Source organism: Tauraco erythrolophus, chromosome Z (genome assembly GCF_009769465.1).
Source record: "Tauraco erythrolophus isolate bTauEry1 chromosome Z, bTauEry1.pri, whole genome shotgun sequence".
Taxonomy (NCBI): domain Eukaryota; kingdom Metazoa; phylum Chordata; class Aves; order Musophagiformes; family Musophagidae; genus Tauraco; species Tauraco erythrolophus.
In genome coordinates this window covers 32,936,610-32,959,599 of record NC_141496.1, presented here as the reverse complement: position 1 = coordinate 32,959,599, position 22,990 = coordinate 32,936,610, and the positions used below count along the sequence as shown (strand labels likewise).

Genomic DNA, 22,990 nt, shown 5'->3' with positions numbered 1-22,990 from the left:
GATTCACAGTACTCTGTATTTCATCCCTGCTCTATTTGGAGGAGTTCTGAAGGGAATCTCTAAATTCCAGGGCCTCATGAGAATCCTCTTTGAGAGGCAAATCTGAGCATCCAATAGCTGAATGATAAATCTTTATACATGAACTGCTGAACATGAACTGAAGTCTCTCTTAAAAGAGACCTTTCACAAGCAAAATTACTGCAGCATGGAAGTTTCTGGAAGTTGGCATGGGCTGAATCTGCCTCAATGCAGGGAGCTAATGACTTTGCTGTTGAGTTGTTTCAAACTTGCAAAGCACATTTGGCAGTATTTTTCAAGTCAGCCATTGATATGAAGTCTCCCATTTAGATTCTTAGGGCCCTTTTTCAGAGGAGAGCTTCTGAAAACTGATGAGTTGGCAGATTTTTCAATTTTCAAGGAGAGAATGCTTTTAAAGATATGTGCCTAACTTTCTGATTGCTCACTTGTACAGTTGGGATGTCACCACCTTATGTAGTGATCATTAAACTTAATGATTGTCTAAGAAGTGAGCTAAAATTGTAACAATTTGAGTAAGCTCCTAATATTTAGTACAAGTTTGGAAACTTTTGTCTCAAATTCTCTGCAAACTTGTTAATATTCTCCCCACAGTCTTTAAAAACTGTGTCTATTTTGTGAGTGGGTATTGTTTATTTAAATTTCCTGTAGGCTCTTCCTACGTAATGTACTTACAAAAGGAAAGATGTTTCCTTTTCCCTCCCCTTCTTTACCTGTTCTCCTCTTCATTATATTTTATACCAGATCAAAAAAGGGTGAAGAAGTGTGCTCAAGTGTAGTTGAAAATGACTACGCTTTGTTTCCTGCTTGCATTGACTCATGCGAAATAGAATACAGGGGCTTGCATTTAAGCTGCTAGGCAATTTGATGCACTGTCCACAGAAAACGATGGAAGGCAATTCCTTTGGTTTCCTGAGCCATTAGAGTGTAAGTTCCTAATGCAAATGCATTCTTGCAGACGATTAGATCAGGATTTCATTCCCTGCTCTGTCACTAATTTGCCACTTCATGCAAATAAAATTCTGTTTCTCAACTCCATCAGACTCCGTTTGCAAAATTTTCTATATTTGCTCTGAAGTGCTATGAATTTCCTGGATAAAAGTCTTTAGAGTGAAGTGCCTAAAACTCCTTTGCTCATTAATAGCAGTTCTTCCAAATTTGACCAAAACCATACCCAGCAGTTTAAAACTCAGAGCTTTAATGCAAAGCCTTCACACAGATGTTATATTTATTAGGTTAGCTACAAGCAAAGAAGGTGCTATAATTCCACTGGAGAGTGTTGAGAGGTATTTAATAGCTAGCCTTTCACTTCATTTGAAGGAAGCTAAATAATTCAAGTATTTTATATAGGACCATAAAATTATTAGGACTTTATGAAATATCATAGAATGGTTTAGGTTGGAAGGGACCTTAGAGATCATCTAGTTCCAACTCCCCCAGACGTATTCAAGTCTGTTCTATAAGTTGTTCTGGGTTGAGTTTTTTTACTAACTGCTTTAGCATTCACATTTCCGTAACCCATGTATTAATGAAACTAAATATTAAAATATCTGAATCGTATGACAATTGCTGCTTCTGAACTGGTGGTTTCTCACTAGTGGGTGGTTTCTCACTAGTGAAGACATTCCTGTAGAGATGTCTGTGGGACTACAGAATCATAGAATATCCTGATTTGGAAGGGACTCATGAGTATCATCAAGTTCAACTCCTTGCTCCACACAGGGCAACCTTAACAGTAAACTATGTATTTAAGAGCATTGTCCAAACACTTCTTGAACGCGTGCCTTTCTACTTTATATTGTCTTTTGTTTACTAGGAATGATGTTCCCAACGTACAGTGACGTTCATTTGGCTCCTTTTTCCGATGAGCAGCTGTACCTGGAACACTACTCCAGAGCCAATTTTTGGTAATAATTATTTGTGTTATTTTTATCAAAGATTCAGTAGAAGTTAAGAATTAAATTAGTTTTTTGATTCAGTGTAAACTATCTGTCAGCATTGAAAGAGGATGCTTTTATGTTTTCCATGTTCACTTCTGCTCTGGCCTATAGTCATACTGTTTACTGTATAAGTCTGAAGGATCTCTCAGGGAGTGCTAGAGCTGGCTGGGTCTCTTTTTTCAACGAGAAATTGGCTCCATCGAGCATCCTTGGTGAGAAAGAGTTGACTGTGAATCAGGTGCTAGTGTTTCCTTTGCCACACCGAAGCGCAGTATGCTGCAGGTGGTGATCATTTTATTGCCCGAAATCTCAGATGCATGAGCACAGGAAAGATTCCTTGGTAGTCTTCACAGATAATAAGTATTAATTCCCCTGTCCTGAACAGTTCCCAATTTGGTAGTTACTTTCTGTCCAACTAAACTTTTCATACGGGTTTAACTAGAAGTTGTATTCCTTTTGCCTTGGAGCTGTTGAGCTGATGCTGCGCTCTATGTAGGAGGAAACATTTACAGCGATATTCTAATGAGAAATTGAGATTATTCTATTTCAGCAAAGGGCAGGTTTATTTTCAAAAATCTCCAGTCTTTCATGTGATACAGATCAGTTAATGTACAAATTAGCCATTTATAGATTATTATTTAAAGGTTATGGATAAAAAGTACTGTGGAACTCCAGAGTTAATTATTTTTAAATCTTCTGGAAGATTATAAATGCAGTCTTTCAACTGTCTTTCAGCCTACAGTGTGGAATGGGAACATTAAGTGGTCTTCATCAAACCTATTGGTTGGTTTCTTAGATCAAAAAAGTTTTCTTCAAAGCCCAGGTTACAGTATAACTGCTCGTACTTCAGAAGGTTTCTTCTGGATGCGTCTGAAGTAGACGTATGACAAAATCCTACTATTTCTATAGAGATTAAAGCAGTGAGAAATCTGAGTGATTTACATGCTGAATCCTTTGCTGGCAATGTTACTTTATACTGCCAGTTTGTGCTCTTCTATCTCACTGTAAGTTGAGCCACTTATGAAATGTTTGCATAGTATGTTTACAGTCACAAAAACTGCAACAGCATTTTTCTATGTCAAAAGACTGAAAAAAGAAGATAGAAGTAACTTCTGTTAAGTTTTCACATCTTAACTGTCATTCTGGTCTCTCTTCCCAAAGATCCTGTTATTTTTGCTTATATACATGGCATGTCAATTATATATATTAGACTGTAAATTACAAGACTGAAGCACAGTGTTGGACTACAATGCAGATTCTTCATCACTTAATAAAGAAAATAGATACATTCCTAGTAGTTTGAGTTTGAAGCAGAAATACGGATTTTTTCCCCAGGTCTATACAAGAGCGAATGTTACTGTCAATATGAAAGCATTTCATTTCAAACTGCTTGGGATGCTTCATATTCATTTGTAATAAATGTAAGACCTCTGTGGAGTACCTGCAAGGTAGATACAGTGTATATGTATGTACCTCCATGAACACTGGCCTATAGGGTAGTGATGGTGGTAGTGGGGAAAAAATCTGCTGTCTGTTATTGTTTAAGAATTGTACAGTTGGGACTGAATAGTCCAGCTAGATTAGTTTCTTATAGTTAACACAAATACACCGTCTGCATTTAAAAAAAAAAATTATTATATAATTATAAAATGAGAACTTAATCTATATGTAGCTGGTATGATTCGGTTCCAGATATTCTACATGCATACATTTACTAAGCTGAGCTATCTGTCAATCACTGCAAGGCTTTCAAAGAATTGTATAAAGAGGAAAATGAGATTTTTCAAGTTTGCTTTAGTAACTAATTTCTCTTTGCACCAGGAATGTTTTTGTCATTGACATGATTATTACAGACTGTAGTAATACTTTGTAATTGTGATAGCGGTCAGGTTGGTGTCTAAATCGCAACATACTGCTGTCTTTCCTCCACCCATCTTTGCAAAAGGATGTTTCCCCTTTTTGAACAGATCTTTTTATATCTGGAACCAAATCATACCAGCTACATACAGATTAAGTTCTCATTTTATAATTATATAATAATTTTTTTAAAATGCAGATGGTGTATTCGTGTTAACTATACTTTTAATTTTTATGAGTGTTTCAACCAAACTAGCCATAGAAATGTCACCATTTACCTGTGATGATACCTGTTGTATATCAGGTTCTGTTTTACATATTCTTAGACAAAATAGTTTGTGAGCTTACAATATAATTTATTGCAGTCTTGAGACGTTCCCTGAGCAGAGGACTATTGTATGAGTCCTCCTGTCAGTCCACATAATTGTAGTTTATATGGATGTATGCTCAGGACGTTGATTGTATACTCTTAAGGTTACTGAGTGCTCTGAAGACCAACAAATTAGTTCTGCTAATGTCTTCAACCAGATGTGGGATCAAAATATTCAGAGTGAGAGTGCAGTAGTTCTGCTTCTGCACCATTCTAATACATTCATGTTCTTAATATTAAAAGGTCTGAATATCCTTGATAGATCCAGAGCTATGCAAGTCCTATTTCAGACAAAGCATCTTCTCAGTGCTTTATTGAACGTTTGAAGTAAACCGTCAGGAACTAGTTGGTGACAGCCTATGATTTGCTAAGCTTCAAATTTGAGGTCTCAAGAAACAGCTTTCATTCATTGTCCAGCTTTGTTACTCGGAACAGAAGATGTATTTTGTGTGTAATACATTCTTTCCTATTTAGCTAAATCTATATCCTGTGTCCTAGAGACTGGACATGGTTTTGCATCCAGTTGGATGATAGTAATAGAGCAAAAGACTGAAAGAAATATCTAGATTTGCAATTTGAACTTCGATCTGGTAAACACACTAGGACTTTAAAAAACTTTCAAAATCCTACGCAAAAATCATGCTATATGTTTTGAGATTAGATGCAGCGGTTAGCATAGCCTGTTTACTACACAAAGGAAAGGCTACACATTACTCGTACACTTAAAATTATTGTCTTGGATCTGTACGGTAATAATAATTATGAGACTGTATAAGTATATTTTCTTTTCAGGCCTACAGATTGGCTTACTGTTGTGCTTCAGAGTTGAATGAATATTAATTTATATTTACCAGTCATCATTCCTAAAATGTGATAATGTATAGTCTACCATAGAAGAGCAGACTGCTCTCTTTATTGGTGAAAACCTTGCAAAGATAGAAAGATACAAAGGATAAATATACAGCAAATGGTTAAAAATAGCGTGCATTTTGTCTGTTTCTCGTCAGTGATAAATAAGCAACTCAATTATACAGTACAGCAAACATATGCAAAGGGGTAAAAGATCACTTGCAGTTACTAGTGTCAGCTGATTTACTCTGTTGTGCTTATTTGTGTTCTTCCCTTAAACATATCTCCTCGGATAGTCATCTGGGCGTCTTCCCTTTATGCCATTAACACAGCAGTAGTAATCCAGAATTTATCAGTATTAGAGGGATATTGTCAGATTGGTTTAGACTAACTCATCGACTTTGAAAAGAGGACAAACATTTTAAAGTTTCCCTTTTAAAGTCCTTCTGGAGACTCAGAAGTCTTGACCATGTTTTTGTATCTAGATGACACTTCCATCACAAGGTGTTGATCATCTTTGCTGTTTCCCCTTTTTATCCCCTTTTGTTTACATTATCTGGAAGTGAAGACACCTATTAAACTTTTCTATGAGTTAAGAAGGTTGTACCCATGAAGAAGATTACTGCAGGCCTGTATATTTTTATTTCAATTTTCACATAGGAAATAGTCTGAATGTACATTAAATGGATGTTTGCATAAATTGGTAATATACAAATACTTTTTTTCCCCATTTAGTTGGTATAGGATGACTTTATTTTCCTCATTGATGTCACCTGTAATACAGGTGTCCTCATCACTATTTTGATTGTTATACAAAGTCCACTTGCAATTCTGGTATAGCCTAGATTACAAAAGTAGCTTAAAAGTGCCTCAGCCCTACTCCCTATTCTCTGCTTGCTGTGTGGATTCTTTCACAAGCATGGTGTGAAATGTCTCTGTATGTCCATTGCGGGGATCATGTCACCTCAGTGCTTTATAGGATGTCTGTGAGGAAGGGAAAGCAAGCTAAGGAGGGCTGCAATTTGGCCTCTTGGCAGACAGGAGAAAGGGAAAGAGGTGCTTAGCCACACTCCTTATGCCATTTATAGGTATTTTGCCTGGGTCTGGCTGGAGCCCAGAAAAAACATTTTTCCTTAAACATGTTATGTGTTACTGTTTCTAGGTACCATGAATGCTTTTGTGGGGTCAACTTGTCCAGTCTGCACAGTGCAGCTGTGGATGAGTACTTCCGACAACCTATTGTGGTAGGTTTGTGTGTCCAGGAGTTATTTTTTGTGTTTTTCCCTCTCCCTATCTTGTCCTCTCCACAAAATTCTACAGGTACAGTAGCCTGTTTAATAGAGCCAGGAACTAACTCCATGAGTGTGAACGGAGGTGCTGTCAAAGGTTAACTACTGTATGTTATATTCCTCTTTTTGCTATGAGTAACTGATGTCTAGAGATACGCAGACATTAGGAAGCCACAGCGTGTGAACAACTGACTTCCTAACATGCTTCCCTCAGTGTTCGTTCCTAGTCTCTTAAACAAGTGACTTGACCTTGATTCTTCCCTTCCCATCTCCGATCCACAAATTAAAGCAAAAGAGAAAGCAGCCAAGCAAACAGGTTTCTGTATTATGAAAAAAACTTTTTTTTAATATATAAATATCCTTATTTTATTGGTAACTTGGATCTAGCACCTGCCATTCTACTCCTTTCTTTTCAGTAAGAGTCTAAGTGGTACCTAGTTAGAATGAATGTGGGAGAAATGCTTCTCACCTCTCTGGGGAAAACAATCTCCACCCCGTATTCCCTTCCTCAATATAATGCTTCAGCATATGTGCAATTAAAAGGTTTGCTCTCAGAAATTTGACTGCAACAAATCTTGGCTAGCTTAGGGCTAACTAGTTTAATCAACAATAGCAGTGTAGCTGCTGTTGCATAGAGATCCTGCGCAACCTGCCCAGAATTCTGGAAAGACCATCCAGACATATCAGACTACTGATGTGACCTTCTGCAGTCAACTGCTTTTAGTACTTGAATAAGATAAAACTCTGATTTGTGTTCATAAATTTCAGCCTTATCCTTGACTGTATTGTCGTCATTCTCAGTGCTGGCTCTTTGGCTTTCAGTTAGAGAATGGAGTAATCTGTAGGACTGTGACATATATAGTTGCATCCTGTATGAAGTATATGTTTGGCTTTAATTTCTCAGCTTAGAATCTTCCTCCCTTGAAGGTTGGAAGTACATTGCCAATTCAATTAAAGCCACATTAAATTATTATTTCTTTTAAAAAAATCACATATCTCCTTGGCTTCCTCTTACTGTGTAGACAGATTTTTAGTTCTTAGATGGTTTCCCTGGGAGGGATGTGATACAAGCCTTTATGGTAAGAGTTTGCTTTACTTACGGCAGAGTTTGTGAAAAATGATAGATTAGGATTAGTACATGTGATTTAAGAAGGGAAAACTTTCACTTACTGACTAGTTACTCTTAATTTTTTTCTAGAGGGCAGTCAATATTAAGTAATTTTGATTCCTATACTTCATAATTTAATTTTCAAATATTTCCATAGTTTGACTTACCCAACTATGCAGTGCAAAAGAGCACATTAAAATGTGTGTAATTTAGAAAAAAAATACAACCCCAAACAAACCAGCCAAATAAACCTATTTTTTTTTTTAACAAGTTATCAATTTCTGGACAAATTTTGTTGTTTCTAGGTTGAGTAAAATAGTCATTGATAGGTATTCAAGCTATGAAATATATTAAATCCTGATAATACTGCAAAATCTACCTGTTCTAAGGGATGCTAAAAAAATGAAACATATAAGTTTATTAGAGTGCAGGTTGATTTTCGTCTTTTTTTCCCATTTTTTTAGCAGGAAATAAGTTTATATGCTGACAAGACAGAATAACACTTGCAACTCTTTTTTTTTTTTTTTTTTTCTCCCCCCCCCCCCACACCCATAGGACACTTTTGATGTGAGTATTCTGATGGCCCGGACAGTAAAGTACACCGTGAACTTCATGGAGGCTGCTGAGGAAGATTTGCATAGGTCAGCAGACACCAGCAATGTACTCTTTCTTTCATTTTTGTAACTGTCTGTTGATCTTTGATGCTCAGAGGAAGCTTTGGTGGTGGATGTGGAAGAGGGAAGGTGGTACACCCGAATGATTAGCACACCACTCATAAAGGACTGGAGTGTTCACCTGCATGACGGTTTGTCCAGTATTAGAGAAGCCTGTTTGCGAGCCTGTGAAACACCAGACATTGGTTCCAAAAATTTTCCCTCTGAAAGGCATCAAATGGTCTCTGGAGGACAGTGTTTACTTCTTAGCATTGTATGTTGAGACACATTTAAATCTAGTGGCAAGGCAACTTGTATTTTTCTGTGTAGACATCCAAAAAGACCTTGTCAAATCATCGCAAGCTGCCTTGCTGAACTCATGTATCTTTTGTTTTTAAAAATGTTTCCCAGTCTAACAGGAGTCAGCTGTACCTGTTTACTTCCCTCCAGAGCTCCTTCACATCTTTAGTTGGAAAGTCTTTTATATAAACCAACCTTTAGCCTCTGTGTCCCAGAATGACTGCAGAGAAGCCTCCTTCTCAGTACATCAGTGAAGTAAAATTTACCATGTGGGACAACTTGAGAGAGTACTTCATGTCCTTGCGAGACACTGTTATAAGGGGAAAATATCACAGACTGTCTTTGAAACTCTGAACCCATGTTGTTTCAACATGACTCACAAAAAATTGTATAAATGACATGGTCTAGTGAGAGAGGAGAATTGCGCTAAGAGGGAGGAAACTGCTGGAGAATTGCTTTCCAGTTTCAGCTGTCTAGCACTGGCTTCCTTCAAGTAATTGTCAGAACTAATGTTCATACCTGGATGCTAATTTTATGATATGTTTCTGCAAGAGTGGGTGAGCTTTGGATTCAACTACATAGCCAGTAATAATTCTTTTGGAAGGGAAAATATTCCCGGTCTTGGCTCAAGCAGCTCAATTTTTTCTTCTGGTTCCAGTTGTAGTTCTGTTTGTCAAATTTGTAGTGGAAGGTTTTCCTGTTCAAAATAGTATTTAAGCTAAATCCAAGTCTTTCACTGGGAATGGAATATTTTCCACTGGAAAGACTGAACCACTGTACTTACAATAGTCAGCAATGTTGCCACAAATGACGCAGTAACACGTGTAGTGCCATATTTGATTCTACCATCAAATAAGGCACACAAAACCCACATGAATCAGTGTCATTGGTTAATTGTATTGACACAGAGAGTGTATAATTTTAAATATATGGAAAATTCAGACGTAAACTGATAAATAAGAATGGAAAAACATTAATAAGTACAGGGTAGGTTTCTGGTGGAATTTCCAGTACTTTTTGGAAATTACTTTGGCAACATATTGTTTTTTCTCCCACAGAGTGGAAATCCCTTTTGTTTTCCAAATGATGCAGTCTGGACTAATCCATGGCCTGGCCTTCTGGTTTGATGTGGCATTTGTAGGATCACTGTAAGTACTTCTTCCCTCTTCCTATGAAATACTAACTACAGGGGGAAAAATCCTGTCTTTCATGCAAACTGTGCCCAAATAGACCTTTATCTGGTGCTGACCTTGTTTGTAATGCAATTTCTTCATATTAAAGAAATTATGCCTTCTAGAGACCACAAGAAGTGTGATAACCTAGTGCTAGCAGTGTGACTAGACAGTGGTGATCTTGCTTCCCATTGATTGGGGTGCACTTTACCTATGGTAGACCACATCCAGGAATTGTTGAAGTTCAAAACACACTGTTCCACACAGTGGTAATTGTAATATTTGTACCTTTCTGTTTTACTTTGTAAGTAAAGCAGAAACATTTGAACACAAGTTGAATTTTCCCATTTGGGCGGGTCTTGTTTGTGAGGAAAAAAGGAGAGCAGGATGCAAGTTCCAGGTAACAAAATGGAATGGAGAAAATTTCACCAGGCTTTTGAAAATTTTTCACTGTAGTACCAGGTTTTATTTCAAAATGGGAACATTCATCTGGTATAGTAAGCAGGTAAAAATTAAATAAACTTGCTCAGCTAGTCAATACACAGATTTTAGCTATCTGTATTTAGCCCTCAGATAAGATTTGTTGATTTCCCAGTTCAATTGATCTAGTTTTAGATGAGGTGATTTTTTCAATAAATTGAAAAATGTAGTTCTATATATTTGTGTTTGTAAGTGTCTTTTATTAGCCTTTGTAATGAGGATTGTCAAGAATTCAGAATAGTATATCCATTAAAAGAAAATGGATATATGTTCATTTGTATTTAGTTTAACAGCTGATAGTAAAATCTTTAAGCTTAAAAGAGGAACCAGTAACTCCACATCAGTTAAAACGGTAGAGAAAATTGCAGACTTGTAGGAACTGACTGAAATCCTCTGCAGAGGTGGCCTCCATTTTTGGAGTAGGCAATTGTGTAGTCAGCTGCTCTTTCATGTTTCTTTAACTCTGGAAGTTTCGTTGTCTTAGCACTTGAAATCTCAGTGGACTGGGCTCACGGTGTTACATGTGTTATTTATTTCAACTAATTTGTTGAAATTAAGTGGTAAGAGGAAAGAGAAATTACTATTCTGACCTGGCAGTGTGGAAAGAAGAGAAAACAGGAGTCTGAAGACTCTTTTTTTTGAATCTTCATAATTGGCTTAGGCATACAGATCTGGTGCTGACAGGCACAGTACAGATAAAGAAAGAAAACAAGGCATAACGTATTGATTTCCCAACATAGCGTAGAATCACTCTCCCAGTTTACTTGAAGGCAGTTTGAAGCTTATTATAAGCAATTGAGGCCCCACATACATAAAGGTCTAACAACTTAAAATTGTATCTGAAAGGGGAAGACAGGAGAGAAAGTCTAGATAGTTTTTTCCCATTTGTTTTAGGGTTACTGTTTGGTTTTCCACTGCACCGACAGAACCTCTCACTCACTGGTATCAAGCACGCTGCCTTCTTCAGACACCCCTCTTTGCTAAAGAGGGGGAGACTCTCTCAGGGAAAGTCTTGCTTGTTGCCAATAAGCGGTAAGTGTAAAAGTTTCCCAAGCAGATTTTGTAGTGTGGCTGCTCTTGTTAGAGGTACCCAAAAGACACCAGTTCATTTTGGGTATGCTTGTACCCACATTTGTTATTTCTAGTACAATTTATATGGTATCACTGATAGTTACGTAGGCACTGTTGACCTTGTGAGACTCTGCTCACCAAAAGCTCCCCATGTTCCACTTCATTCACCTGTGATGTTCATCCTCACATACCTTCTCCTTAGGCACCTGTCACATCCTGCCTTCCCTCACAGTGCTACTTGCAGTTTTTGTCAGCTTTCCACTCCACTATCTTTCACACACAACAGTTTTCTTAGGTCAAGTCCAGTCATTTTCCACACCTTCTTCAGGTAGTGGAAGCTCTGGCCAAGTCCTCGTCAGCAGCCTGGTTGTTTGCCTGCAGCCCCAACATCCTTTGTCTCTCAGCAAGTCTTGTGCAGAGACGAGGAGAAGCAGGGTTGAGCCCAAATCCATTACGTTTTCAATTGTGAAAGAATTCCTTATCAATGGGCTCCTCTGTTTAAGAATAGTGCTTTTCATGTGTTTTTTGTCCTTTCACTGAGGCTAATACACATGGCTGCTTTTGGAAGGGTGTTTCCTCACCAGACTTCTCTGCAGTTCCTGCTGTCAATCAAATGTTTGGAAACTCCACTCCTATGCTTTGCTTTGAAAACAATCCTCAAGTGCTGGGTCACACAGGTTGCAGTCTTACTTGCTTAGTGTATGCATAGTTTTATCACAAAACAAAGCATCCTCGGTGTAAGATGGTGAATCACTTTTTTTTTTTTTCCCGGTTGGGAAGCATGCTGACTAGTCAGGTGATTCCAGTGACATCAAAGCTGTCAGCAATATTTCCAGGGCTCTTTCATCACATCAGCAATGAATACTTGATTTGGGACTTGTCAAATTTCCAGATCTTCTGCTTAGAAACTCCTCATGGAGAAAATAAATAATACAGAACTTGATACATCTCCTTCAAACATAAAATGTATTTGTATTTTAATATATGAGAGGAACACTGTATACCGCAAAGTGATCACGCAGCCACTGCTGTATACATTGCAATGCATAAGGCATGTCTACAATGGAGCATGGCTCAGAGACACCTGAGCTAGCGACCACGCCAGACTGGGAATGAGAAGCACTTTAGCAATGTGTTAGCACTGAGGTGACAAGTCCTGTCACAAAGCTAATCTGCTTTCGGCATCAACATGGCACTTCTGCATAACTGCAGTTGCGGTGCTGTACAGGAGGAACAGCTTGGGTCAGCTTCAGGGTTTTGGTATGCCCTCAGTTGGTCCTCTTTACTTTTCTGTGTAAACTCAGTTCGCTGCAAGAAGTCCGGTGGAAAATACCCTTTCTGGTGAAATCCAGGATTATGGCAAGAGTGAACCTGATGCTGTTAGATATTTTTGGTCATGAAATAATACTCTGATTGTACTTGCTAATATTGAAATTTCTAGTATTTCTGTCAGAGAGAGGGGAAAAAGACCTTTCACTATTGAACATAATTAGTGCGAAATTATGTTTTTCAGATGCACACTCTTAACATCTCTTATGCATCTTGTAAATTTTACTGCTTCAGAGATGATTAAATAATCATACCCTTGCACTGATACCTCTGCAAATAAATTTCCTTTGCTTGTTACACTAAGTTATTATTCTGACAGTAACTACACTGGTATTTTTTCTCACAAGATGTTATAGTTCTTTTTGTTTCACTACCTCCTTTTTTATACTTTTCTTTCCGATGCAGACAAAGTTATGATATTCAGATTGTGGCTATGGTGGACCAGACAGGATTTAAATCTGGTAACATTCTTGATTTAAAGAATCCGTTTTTTAGGTAAGAAATGCTTTTGACTAAAATATACCATTGTAGGAGATAACATCTTGTATGACAGGAAGAATAAGTTTTTGACCTCTTACAGTTTATTTTATTTCTACAGGTATGAGGGCCACGTTGTTTTGTATTAGGAGTAGTTACTTATATAAGCCAGTATTCTATTTAGGCTATGTGACAAAGAGGAAGGGAAAAAAGCTTTATTGACTATCTGTAACGATTTAGTGCTGTGACAAAATAGTAGACATTTACTTACTTGAACTAATGTGTACTTAAAATCTTCTGCTATTTCCTGTTCTGTGATATGTGTTATTGTGACTCTTGAGGAACTGGCAATATGCCAAAATCCCCTCTGCTAAGTACATAAATTGATATTACTATTTGACATGAAGGATCTGTCCTTTCTGTATTAAACATGAGGGGAGGAAAAAAATCTACCTGCTGCAATCCTTTCCAACTGAGCAGGGACCTTCATTAGGTGTTGCTACAGCACTGTATTTTGGGAAAAGCTGTCAATTACAGATCAAAACAAGCAGGAAGAAGAAGCCATCAATTGTTCCAAAAGAAAAAAAGATTTTTGAGAGATACAGCTGTGTTCTGTTCTCATTCCTATGCTGTATTTGGCATAAAAATAGGCAAATAGAGCTGGTGGAATTGACTTCCCCCCCCCCCCCCCCCCCCCCCCGAGGTACACAATGAAAACACTTCCCTTGTTCATTATGTGTTTCCTATTTCCAACTTTTTTGACTCAGACATACATGGAAATTCCACAGTAATCCTTTGTAATAAAGACTGTTCATGGATGATTTTCAATAATTATAAATAAAATCATGCACTGGAAGAGATGAATTTCCTCAGATTTGACCTGTGGCATGGACAGTGTCTAGCTTGCTTATGTTTCTGGTTTGGCTAATACAGGTTTCAAATCTAAAAGCTTTTTGTGAGAATGATTACAAATAAATTTACTGGTCCTCTAAAATCTCCATACTTTCAGCACTCATTAAATAAGTGTGAGTGACTTTTCAAAGGTGATACAAGTCTACTAATTTAGAAGCAAAAAAAGCTTTTGTTAAGAGTTTTTAACTTACATAAAATGTACAGAATGCTATCAATCATTTCCAAGAAAGCAGTTTATATGAAGCTGTATTCTTGTTTGAAAATTGAATGTAAAAATGTCTGTGTGATTTCATGGTTGTTAGCCAAGTAACCATATTGAAGTCAATAATTTAAGACTGCTATTCTTTTATACATTCACTCTTAGAGTGCTTGGTTGTGAAATCCTGCTACAACACACTAACCTTATTTAACAGGCTTCCCCTGTGAGGCTCCATTATGGTTTTTTGTTTATTGATCCTTCTCCATTCTGCCCTTGCCCTCCCATAGCAATTACTAGAACTAGCTAAGCAAACTAGCAAATAAGTTTGCTTAGCTCAGCTAGTGCTGTAAGCTATCAAAGAATTCTGTATTTTATAGTTAACTGTTTTATTCTTTCATCCATTTTCAGGTATGCCTAGAATATATTGTAATATGGCATCTGAAAACTGAAGTGATTCTCACCACGCTGAGTAACCAGTGAGACCGAAATCAGTTCAGTTCTTAGTAGGCCTACTGGTCTGTGTGTAAAATCAATTTGTAACTGTACATACTTGTAATTGTATGCGAGTCATATGAGAAGGGAATATTGTGGCTCTGTCCCTTTTTTATTTTAATTGAAATTTAGCCTGCACTCACATTTATGGACTTGAATCACAGCAGACTCAACTTTATTCTAGAAAGTTCATTTGGTATAAAACAGCAACTGTTTCTCTGTGTTTGTTTTTATTTCTGTTTTACAGTAGGTTCACATTGGTTCATTGGTCCTTTTTTTTTTAATAGTCTTACCAATATTCTAGGTTATGGAACAAAACCTACCTCATATTTACATATGCAATACAACAAATCTTTGAACTGTATGTAGTATCCACGCTTTAAAAAGTCAGCACTTATTTCCAGATATTTCAATGTTTGGTGTTAAATCTTCTACCTCACCAGGGCAGTGTGTTAAATACTTCAATTTTCTCTCAATAGACTCATGAATTTGGTTGATTTTGAGATATGAACCTAAAGGCATTTGGCACATACTTTGTAAATTTTTCGAGATTTCTCTGTGCCTATAGAAGTGCAACAGGAGACACTTGTAAATTACTCCCAGCACTATACATAGAGCATATAAAACTGTATGACAGGATATGTGTGACTTTCACTTTTTCTGTAGCTCTGTGAGAAGTATTGATAGTCCAAGGCATATAAAGATGTATTTTTGGCTTGTGTACCTAGCAAACGAGGAAGACTATAATAGTAGAGACTTTAATGAGATATCTAGAGAATGTTATGCATAAAGAGCACATAGTGACTTCTATATAATGTGTTTGTTGTTCAAAGTATATGCCTTATACTGAATTAATGGAGTCAAATCAGAAATGTATATGTCATTTTACTACCAAAAAAATAACTGTAGTAGTATTTTTAGCAAGATATAATCAGCCTTTAGCCTTCCACACACTGTTGAAAGGCTAGTTTGAACGAAAAACCCCATGAAAACTGACCCATCCTGGGAGTCATTAAGAAACAGCTGTAGTTTCAGAGGTTTTTCTCCAAGTCAACAGCCATTTGCAGCTATTTAAAGGTGGTTTATGAGATCATGGAAGGCAGCCCCTAAAACTGTGAAACTTGTAAAAGTAACATGAACTTTGTGGCTGAGGCCAAGAAACCATTGAAGTTAGTGTCAGAAAGTGATTGCCTTGTTATTTCCAGTAGCATTTATTATAGCAGGTGAGAGACTTCTAGTATAAAAATATACTTTGCACAAAAAAGTCCGTTTTGTTACACAAATATATAGTACATATTAAAAAATAGTATTTAATTTGGGTTGCTGCCTTAGAATGGTAACAGAAATTATAATTTGAACCTGTACAAGCAGTGTAACTAGATTTCTGATGCAACGTCTGATGTTTGGGTATCTGTCGTTCCTGTTCCTATCGTACGGTGGTGGTTTTCTGCTTATATTAGAGAAGGAAACAAATCCAGGAATGTCCAAATCCAAATACCAGGCAGCTGTAGTTGAGAGTTTTCTAGTTTGGCAAGTTTTTCTCAGCAATTATGAATGGAGTATATGAAATCTGGATCTGAATTCAGCTTATAGATTTGTAATGTCTCCTATTGACCTGCATGTCTGTCTGGATCACCTATTTCAGTCTCAAACATCTTCTAAAAGTATCTATATATCTAAGACTTCTATTTTCTATAGGCAAAAACATTACATTGTGAAACTTCAATTCTTGTTAAGGAAGAAAGTAAATAAAGGGAAGGAAAACCAACAGCAGTAGACAGCAGTGTCAGGTTGTATACGTAACTTATAACTGCACCTTCAACGCGTATAGAAAAGATTGTTTCCTTACCCACTAATGAGTACAAAGAATATTTCACAGTGATTGCTACTTTGAAGTGATTTGGATGATCCAGGACTGGCACTTGCATTTCTCTATACTTCAGGAATTGACTTTATTCCCAATTGTATGCTAAAACCGAAGAGAAGACTGACATCAAATACTGTAGCACTTGCAGTTTGAAATAAGGTTCGGTGACTGTTCAAACTTCCTTATCATTTAACATTTTCTTCTTTCCTGCTTTGAAGCGTTGGTGATTTTGAAGTATACAGGAGTCTACCTTCAAGAACTGCAGTATACTCTTTTCACCTTACAGGACTTTCTGGGTATAAATATGAGAATATATTTGTAAAGTTTTTTTGAAACAACATGTCAATGAAGACAATTTATTGATACAAGTGCTGGAGTTTTGTTTCAATTTTTTATAAAGGCAGCATTAATGAATTCTAGAGAATGTAGAGAAGCTAAAGCAGAACTGTGGGGATGCTGGAGCAAACAACAATGATGTAGTTTTACAGTGTAAGACTCTTTAACAGATTTGACCACAGTATGAAATAGTAGTGTTTCCTTATTTAAAGAGGCTATATTAATCCTGTTGAAAAATGACATGTTGTATTGCATCCCATAGACTCAAAAGGCACAATAGGAGCGACACTGCATATCATATTAAGGAGCTACAAATTTTCACGCTTTGTTGGATCCATGGTCATTTAGAAGGTTCATCTTCAAGAAATTACAGCAGTAAGAAATGCTTTTAACAACTTATTTTTCAACAATTGTGTATGGTTATTTTCTTTTACCTTCACCCCAGAGAGATGCATTTAAAGTTTTGTAAGCACTCATATATTCATAGCAATTCATGTTAAATTGCATTTTCAGTAGTAATGACTTTCATTTTGAACGTCTGTCTGTATGGGTTCTCCCATCTGAACTGATGATTAGAATATTCTGTCCTTAGGAATAGTATAGGAATTCAATGTGGTTACTATTATTATAGTGGTTGCTAAGAGAAGCAGTGATTTACTGCATATTGTGTGCACTAGACCCATAGAAATCTTTATAATACTTATGACAACTATGACAGCCAAAAGCAGTCTTGATGCATCTGGATCTAAGTGCAGTGAAACACAATGGAATTGGTGTTAATTTGCTTAGCTAAGTTTCTATGAGTTGTGCTATTTCTCAAGATGAAACAAAAAAGGCTGGGGTGGGGGGGAAGGCTTTTAGAGGTTGGAAAACAAGCCTCCAGACAGTATGCATTGTATTGTTCCTTAAGCCTTGGCATGTGGTACACAGGCTTTCGCTCTTCCTGGTTATGTAACACACTTAGTTCCAATTCTGCACTGATCCAAGTGCAGAGCTAAAACAGGGGAAAGATACACTGTCAAGATGCAGCTGGAGATTCAGGAGCAGTTCAACAGGGAAGTGCAGGCTGAAAATTTAATTTCTTCTGGGAAGCACCCAAGAGAGTATCAAATACCTGAAATTAACTGTTCAGGTTCAGCTCACCATGTTTGACCCACCCTGATTTTAGTGATGTTCAGATGCATATATTTACAGAAGAAGAAGAAGAAACTAGTGTAAAGTGAAGAAAAACAAAGACAAAGGAGTGAGAAAAATGTCTTTCTCGAAGTGGCTGCCCCTCCCAGGGTTGGCCAGTTGTCAAGCATGTCATCTTGCAACATTGAGCTGAGACTTCAGCCTGATTTTGCTGGGACTTCAGACTAATTTACAAGAAGCTTTAGATGTCCCTTAGCTAACTGGTCAGTCACTAGTCTGGTATATTGTGGATCACAATTCAAAACTACTGTGAATAAAGCATTACTCAATAGCACTGGAACTTAGGATAATTAGTAATGTTTAATGTCCTCTGAACAACAATCGGTGTTCAGTTTTCACTTAAAATCACTGCCATTTCATTTGAATTTGGTCTACATGAACATTTTTGAGTATCTACGAAGAAATCCTAAGCAATCTTTAGTCTAACACTTCTTCACTAACTAACAAACACTTCTTCAGTGGTGGAAGCAGAAACTTGGTTTTAGTTTTGTGGGTGGTTTTCAATGCTTAGATGCCACAGTAACGTAGGATTTGAGAAATCCTCAAATGTGCATTAATCTAGTAACACTCATAAGCAGTAATAAAAGAGGATTGGACCACAGAATATGAAACATGCTTGAGTTCAGGAAGTAGCACAGAACTGAATGTGGAACTTGCTTTAAAATAAATTGCTACCACCCAAAATCCCAACAGAGCAAGCCTTCCTTTGCTAATATATGAGATAATTGATAAGTGCATACTTAGAGCAGGAACATGGATCCAGTTTTGCTAGAATTCAGGTGGAATTTCCGAAGACTGAAGTGAATAGTGCCTTCCGAAGATCTGCTAAGAATGCAGGGCTTGGTCTGGCAAATCTGTAGATCAAAGAGCACTCATAGTCTTTTAATGGAAAACAATACAAGACATAAAAGGGCAGCCTTCACTCACAATGTTCAACTATAATGCTGGATTTCAGAGGATCTCAGAAATTCTCTCAGGAATACTGATGCACGGACATGCACATTAAGAATCTTGTTCTTTGCTGCATTCCATCCACCCTTGAAATAGTGGGCTGAGAAGCGAGAATAAATGACTCTGCAGCCGAGTGCTTTGAGCAAACTCTGGAAAAAGGGAAATGTAATTCACTTAAATTGTCATGTGGATGAAACTCTTAGCAGGTTTATTTAACGAGAAACAACATCAAGTGAGCAATATCAAGATGCACAGGAAGCCTGCCCTCTATTTTTCTGAAGAGATGGCTAAATTACTTTCACTTTGTCACTTCTGTTAGGTCTCTATACTTTGGGAAATGACTGGAAGTTGAGTTCTCTCTCACTCGTTCTAAGTGAGGAAATGAAACAGCGTAACTGCAAATTAGCTTGTGGTTCTCAGTATGATCAGATATCCCAGAGTAACATGCTGTAATTCCTACTGAGAATGTCATTCCTTTACAATTGCATCTCATCATCTTTTCCAACATAGTGGCCTTTTAACAAACATTGCACTGAATTGTAAGTCACTCAGAAAGCTAAAAATCGTGATGCAAGAAGCTTGCAGGCAGCTATAGGCAGAAGCAAAATAGGGAGTAGGCAGTGGGGGCAGTGAAATACCTGTGGCTCTGCTGCCTCTTCGGCTATGGTGTAGTGCAGGGGATGGATGGTCACTCATAAAAACATTATATGCTGTCACCACCCTTTCCAACTCCAGCATGGCAGATGTAACTGGCCTCTCTCCACTGCTCGTCACTCGGGAGCGACCAGTTCAGGTTGTCTTTAGATCTGGATCTCTGGGGATCCTTTTGGGCAGGAAAATTCAGTTATGCCTACACATGAAGTGATGTTAAAAAAAAAAATAAAAAAAATTCCCATTACGAAAGGGTTGGATATAATTAGTCAGAGCAAATTATACCCAGTGTTGCTGACTAACTTAATGACCATCTTTCCTGCAGTGCTTAAGAAGCAATACAGAGAAGAGGTCTTCGGCACACTGTAACTGAAGCAGCAGAGACACAAATGACTGGTGTGTCTATAGGTCAGACGTCTGCATTGTCATGACCATGAAGATTAAAAAAATAAAAAGTTTTCTGTTCTGTAGGAAGTGTAGAGAGATAATGAATTGAAAGGCTGTGCAACAGTGGTGCTCTCTCCAGGGAGGATCAGCAGCCGAAAGGCATGGTGATCAATCCATTTACAAGGACAGCGGAACTGTCTGCTTCTCTGCAAATAACGTAAGCTACAAAATAATGGTCTTAGACAAGGTGCATGTAGCTGCCTTCAGAAACTGAGAAAGTCCCGTTCACAAATGAAAATGAAATGATGCAGTTTTACCTGAGTTCTGTGGTACACGTTCTCCTGCTGCCTTGGTAGTAGGAACAGTCAGGTTACGGCTGTGGTTACACTCCATTTTTCCTGCAGCTTTGCACCGTCAGATGTCTTGTGGAAGGCGGCTCCCTGAAGTGCGCAGAGCAGTCCTAACCAAGGCAGCAGGCAGCACTCCATTGTTGCAGTCTTCACTGCAATTGCCTTAATACAAAGCCCAGATCTATAGCGTCACAGAGCCAAAATATTTTTTTAGATGTGAAAATGATCAGATAAATGTGCTATTAACAAACGCATTAATAAATACCTTTTTTTTTAAAAAAAATAAAATTTATTGACTTTACTACAGACATGACACAATTCCTGTTTTGACTAGGACAGATAAGCAGACATTGTCACATTTTTGTGAATTTTTATGTAAAATGTGAGACGTGCCATTTTTAAACTTCCCATTATACTTACCACAGCTCTTCTTCAAAGTCTGCTCAGAAATAAAGCAGTATGGCATTCAGCACTACCTTGAGCTCTCCTTGAGCTGGAAGCCAATGCCGGAAGAGTGCCACATCCATCAAGGACTGGCCTGAAGTGCAAGCACGCTAGCACTGCTTTTGCTGTAACAAATTTGTTACGCAGACTAATCCGAATGGATGTGGATGCACTGTGTGAAAGAAGAAAAAGCCATAGACACTTCATGATGATCTTATCCAGCCTATGACTACTGAGTGAAACATGCTGCTAGCTCTTGGAATTCTTACTGCTCGTTTTTGCTGTCCAAGAAGCATCATCCTTCTTTTTGTTTAAAAAAAAAAAAAACACACCACCTTGTCAGAACCACATTTTCAAAGGTATCCGAAAACATGCTCAGGATACCAAGTTGGAAACCTCACGCTGAAGGAGCAATACACAATTATGTGACTAAGACACAATTTTCGAAGAATCTGAATGTAAATCTGGATCTTGAGATGAGGCTTTCGCTAGAGAGCCTGGTAATAGTGAATTGCAACGTTACATGTCTTGTTCATGAATTACAAATTCACTTTTCTGAATTTTTATCTTTTAGTTTCTTTAATAATTTTCATCTCCATGGAATCAAAGCAGCACCCAGAAGAGAGATAAAACAGACAGAAAAATAGACATTGAAACATCTGTGGTGATACGTGATTCTGAACACACCTGGGAATGGCCTGGACATGTGATTAGGTCAAGAACTATCTTCTGTAATTAAAGCCTGTGTTAAGGTACCTGAAGATCTTTAAGGAACCCTTAATTATTTTTTATGAAAGACAGATGTTTGAGCCTGTAAGACAGTTGACTTGAAATCTCTGGTTGACATTCAGAAATTCATTGGTTTATTCTCTGGGAGATGTTTGTATTACAGCAACCAAGCTGAACACAGCAGTAAATTTCCTAATGTCTTAATTGGTCATGGTCTTAATTCTTGCATAGAAACCACAAAAAAAAAAAAACCACCAAAACTTGGAAAATGTAATTAGCGTGGAGAATATACTTATCTCAAATACCTGCAGAGTTGATACCCCCATTGTTGGGTAACAAGGTTGTTTCAAACACTGAAGCAAACAAAGCACTTGGGCTGTGGGAGCATGCAAACTTGTGGTATTATGCCCCTTGACCTAAACCAAGCTTCAAAACACTACAGAGTTTCCCTCCTTGCCCCTTTAAAACACACAAATTCACGTAATTTTGACAGGCGTGATGTTAAGATTTTAAGGAGTGGGAAAACTAGATACCATAATTCTGCCTTTGCCTGTTCTATTTTGCAAGTCGCTTCCCACTGCTTCCCAGGAGACAAATGAAAAATAGTACTACCGCCAGCTGCACGGAAGAAAAAGCTTTACTTGGCCAAATATACAATGGGTGGTATTACATGAGTACTTGCTGTGCTCTGACATAGCTACTGTAATCACACAAGCGTATTAATTACCGCATTTATAAATACGGATCCCCTTTCCGTGTGGAAGAGGTGACCTTATGGAGCAACCGAGTACGGAAAAACACGTGACACCGACGTTTCACGCGACTAGTCACATCTGCATCGCTTACAAGGAGCAGCTCCACCTGGTGTTCTCCAGCGTCATCGCGACTTAATCCGTACCGTGGTACAGTACACTACGCTGTTTTTAAACCGGGATTTTATTCCCGTTGGGCAGCGGGCACGCTGCGCCGCCGGAGGTGGCGACAGGCCTGCGGCGAGCTGCGGGGCCGGCGGAGAGGCAGGCGGAAGGCACAGACAGGAGCACGGGGAAGGGGAACGGGGCCCTTCCTCGCAGCAGCCTGCCATTTCCAGAGCGCCAAGGCGAGTCTGCGCGAACGGGAACTGCTATGGAGCAGCCCGGAGCGGTTGGAGGCGGCGCCGCTCCGGTTTCCGCGCGGCGCTGTACGGCACACTGCTGCGGCACTGTCGCGCCGCAGCGGCCAGGCGGGCCAATGGGGAGCCGTGCCCGCCAGAGGGGGCCGTAAAGCGCGGGCAGGGCGGCACGTGTGGGGAGAGCGGCGGGGCCGGAGGTGCGCGGCGGGGGTATCGGGGCGGCGGCGGGGCGGCTTTCCCGCGGAGCCCCGCTCCCTCGCGGATTCCGCGTCCAGCTGCGGGCCGGCGGCGTGCTGTGTCCTACCGGGCCTGGTCGGGGGGTGGGGAGTGGGGCCGCGGCCGCCGAGGCCCGGCGAACCGTGGTCTCCCTCAGCTGAGGTTCTGTGCCGACCGGCCTGTGGGCGACCTTCTCTGGCCCTGCACCACCCGCCGAAGG

The 22,990-nt window shown here is 38.7% G+C and overlaps 1 protein-coding gene across 1 annotated transcript in view; it reads left to right on the top strand.

Moving 5' to 3' along the window:
• The window catches only part of LOC104381590 (histone-arginine methyltransferase CARM1), a 74,306-nt gene extending 51,600 nt beyond the window's left edge, over positions 1–22,706 (top strand). Inside the window, exons 7-13 of the mRNA XM_086629324.1 lie at positions 1,853–1,943; positions 6,215–6,296; positions 8,005–8,090; positions 9,461–9,550; positions 10,949–11,086; positions 12,860–12,949; positions 22,397–22,706. Of these exons, the coding sequence (XP_086485450.1) occupies positions 1,853–1,943; positions 6,215–6,296; positions 8,005–8,090; positions 9,461–9,550; positions 10,949–11,086; positions 12,860–12,949; positions 22,397–22,706 (887 nt within the window). The remainder of the gene's footprint in view (positions 1–1,852; positions 1,944–6,214; positions 6,297–8,004; positions 8,091–9,460; positions 9,551–10,948; positions 11,087–12,859; positions 12,950–22,396) is intronic.
• Positions 22,707–22,990: the final 284 nt, after the last annotated feature.